This window comes from Alligator sinensis, unplaced genomic scaffold (assembly GCF_000455745.1).
Source record: "Alligator sinensis unplaced genomic scaffold, ASM45574v1 scaffold60_1, whole genome shotgun sequence".
NCBI lineage: Eukaryota > Metazoa > Chordata > Crocodylia > Alligatoridae > Alligator > Alligator sinensis.
Window position 1 is genome coordinate 1,200,576 of NW_005841858.1, and position 1,219 is coordinate 1,201,794.

At 38.1% G+C, this 1,219-nt stretch overlaps 1 protein-coding gene across 1 annotated transcript in view; it reads right to left on the minus strand.

The window, feature by feature from the left end:
• The window catches only part of GPR149 (G protein-coupled receptor 149), a 40,202-nt gene that overhangs the window by 37,562 nt on the left and 1,421 nt on the right, over nt 1-1,219 (minus strand). Inside the window, exon 2 of the mRNA XM_006016456.1 lies at nt 358-550. Coding sequence (XP_006016518.1) covers nt 358-550 — 193 coding nt within the window. The remainder of the gene's footprint in view (nt 1-357; nt 551-1,219) is intronic.

Genomic DNA, 1,219 nt, shown 5'->3' on the forward strand with positions numbered 1-1,219 from the left:
AGGGAGCAGTGTCTAGAAGTGAAGGTGAGGGAGCTGGGTGTTGGAATCCTAGATTTTACTAGACACTCTGCTAATGATTTGCTGTATGATCCTGGACAAGTCACTTAAGCTTTCTGTGCCTCAATTCCCCAGAGTATAAATCATAATAATAATAATACTGTCCACTCATCTCATGGGGCTTTGAAAGGCTTATGAATATTTATGAAGACCATTTAGAGCCTTCTATGAAAGGTATAAAGGAGAATTGCATATTGGTGCCAACAAGTTACTTCCTAAACTATTACAAAATTTCTTAATAGTGTGTTCCCATATAGCATATTACTTGAGATAGCTTCTCTTCCTGTTTCCCATACTTACTTTTGCTTTCTTCTGAAGAGACAGCATATACATTCCTCTTGCAGTTAATGATGCAACCACAGGGCAGGTGGATCCAGCGTTCTGATAAAACAAACACTGGGGTGACCGTGGCAGCTAGCAAAGTCAGTAGAAAACTGAATGTTTCAAAGGAAAGGCTTTGAAAATCAACTATGTGCTGGACAACGATTTGTATCTGAAAGGCAGAGTATTAAGAAATTAAATGGATCCAATCATGTAATATCTTCAGGAATAACTAAAACATCTCATTGTTAATATGACAAAAATAAAAGTCACAGGTTGTTTTAATTGATTTTGTGCTAAGCTTTTGGACTTTCACTTTCAAGAGATGTTAACCAAAGGTTCCCCCACAATCTCTCTCCCTTTTCTGTACTCCTCAAAATACCTTGTGTTGCAAGTGAGACAATAAATATTGATGCCTGAGTACTGCTCAAGCAGCAGTTCAGACACTGAGCAATTCAAGAGAAACCGCTGAGCCACGCCTATAAGGTACAGAGCATCCCTTACTCTCGGGACACACAAAATTGGACTTCAAATGCTTTATAATTCTGTGTATCAATGGAAAGAGGTGAAGATGCTTATTCCATACAGACTTAGGAGATGAAGATAACACTGAACAACATTCTTAAGCCAGATCTTTTTCACATATTGCACCATTCATATACCAAAACAAATCAAAATAATGCTGGAATAATTACAAAGATGTACAGTCTTCATCACTCAGCAGACAAGCTGCAGTTTCTTATCCAGAAACAATTGGCAAAGGGTGTGACTCACAACTCTGAGGATTGGGGAGAATCTACCTTAGTCAAACGCACAGATCTCAAAGTCAAATAAATACTTG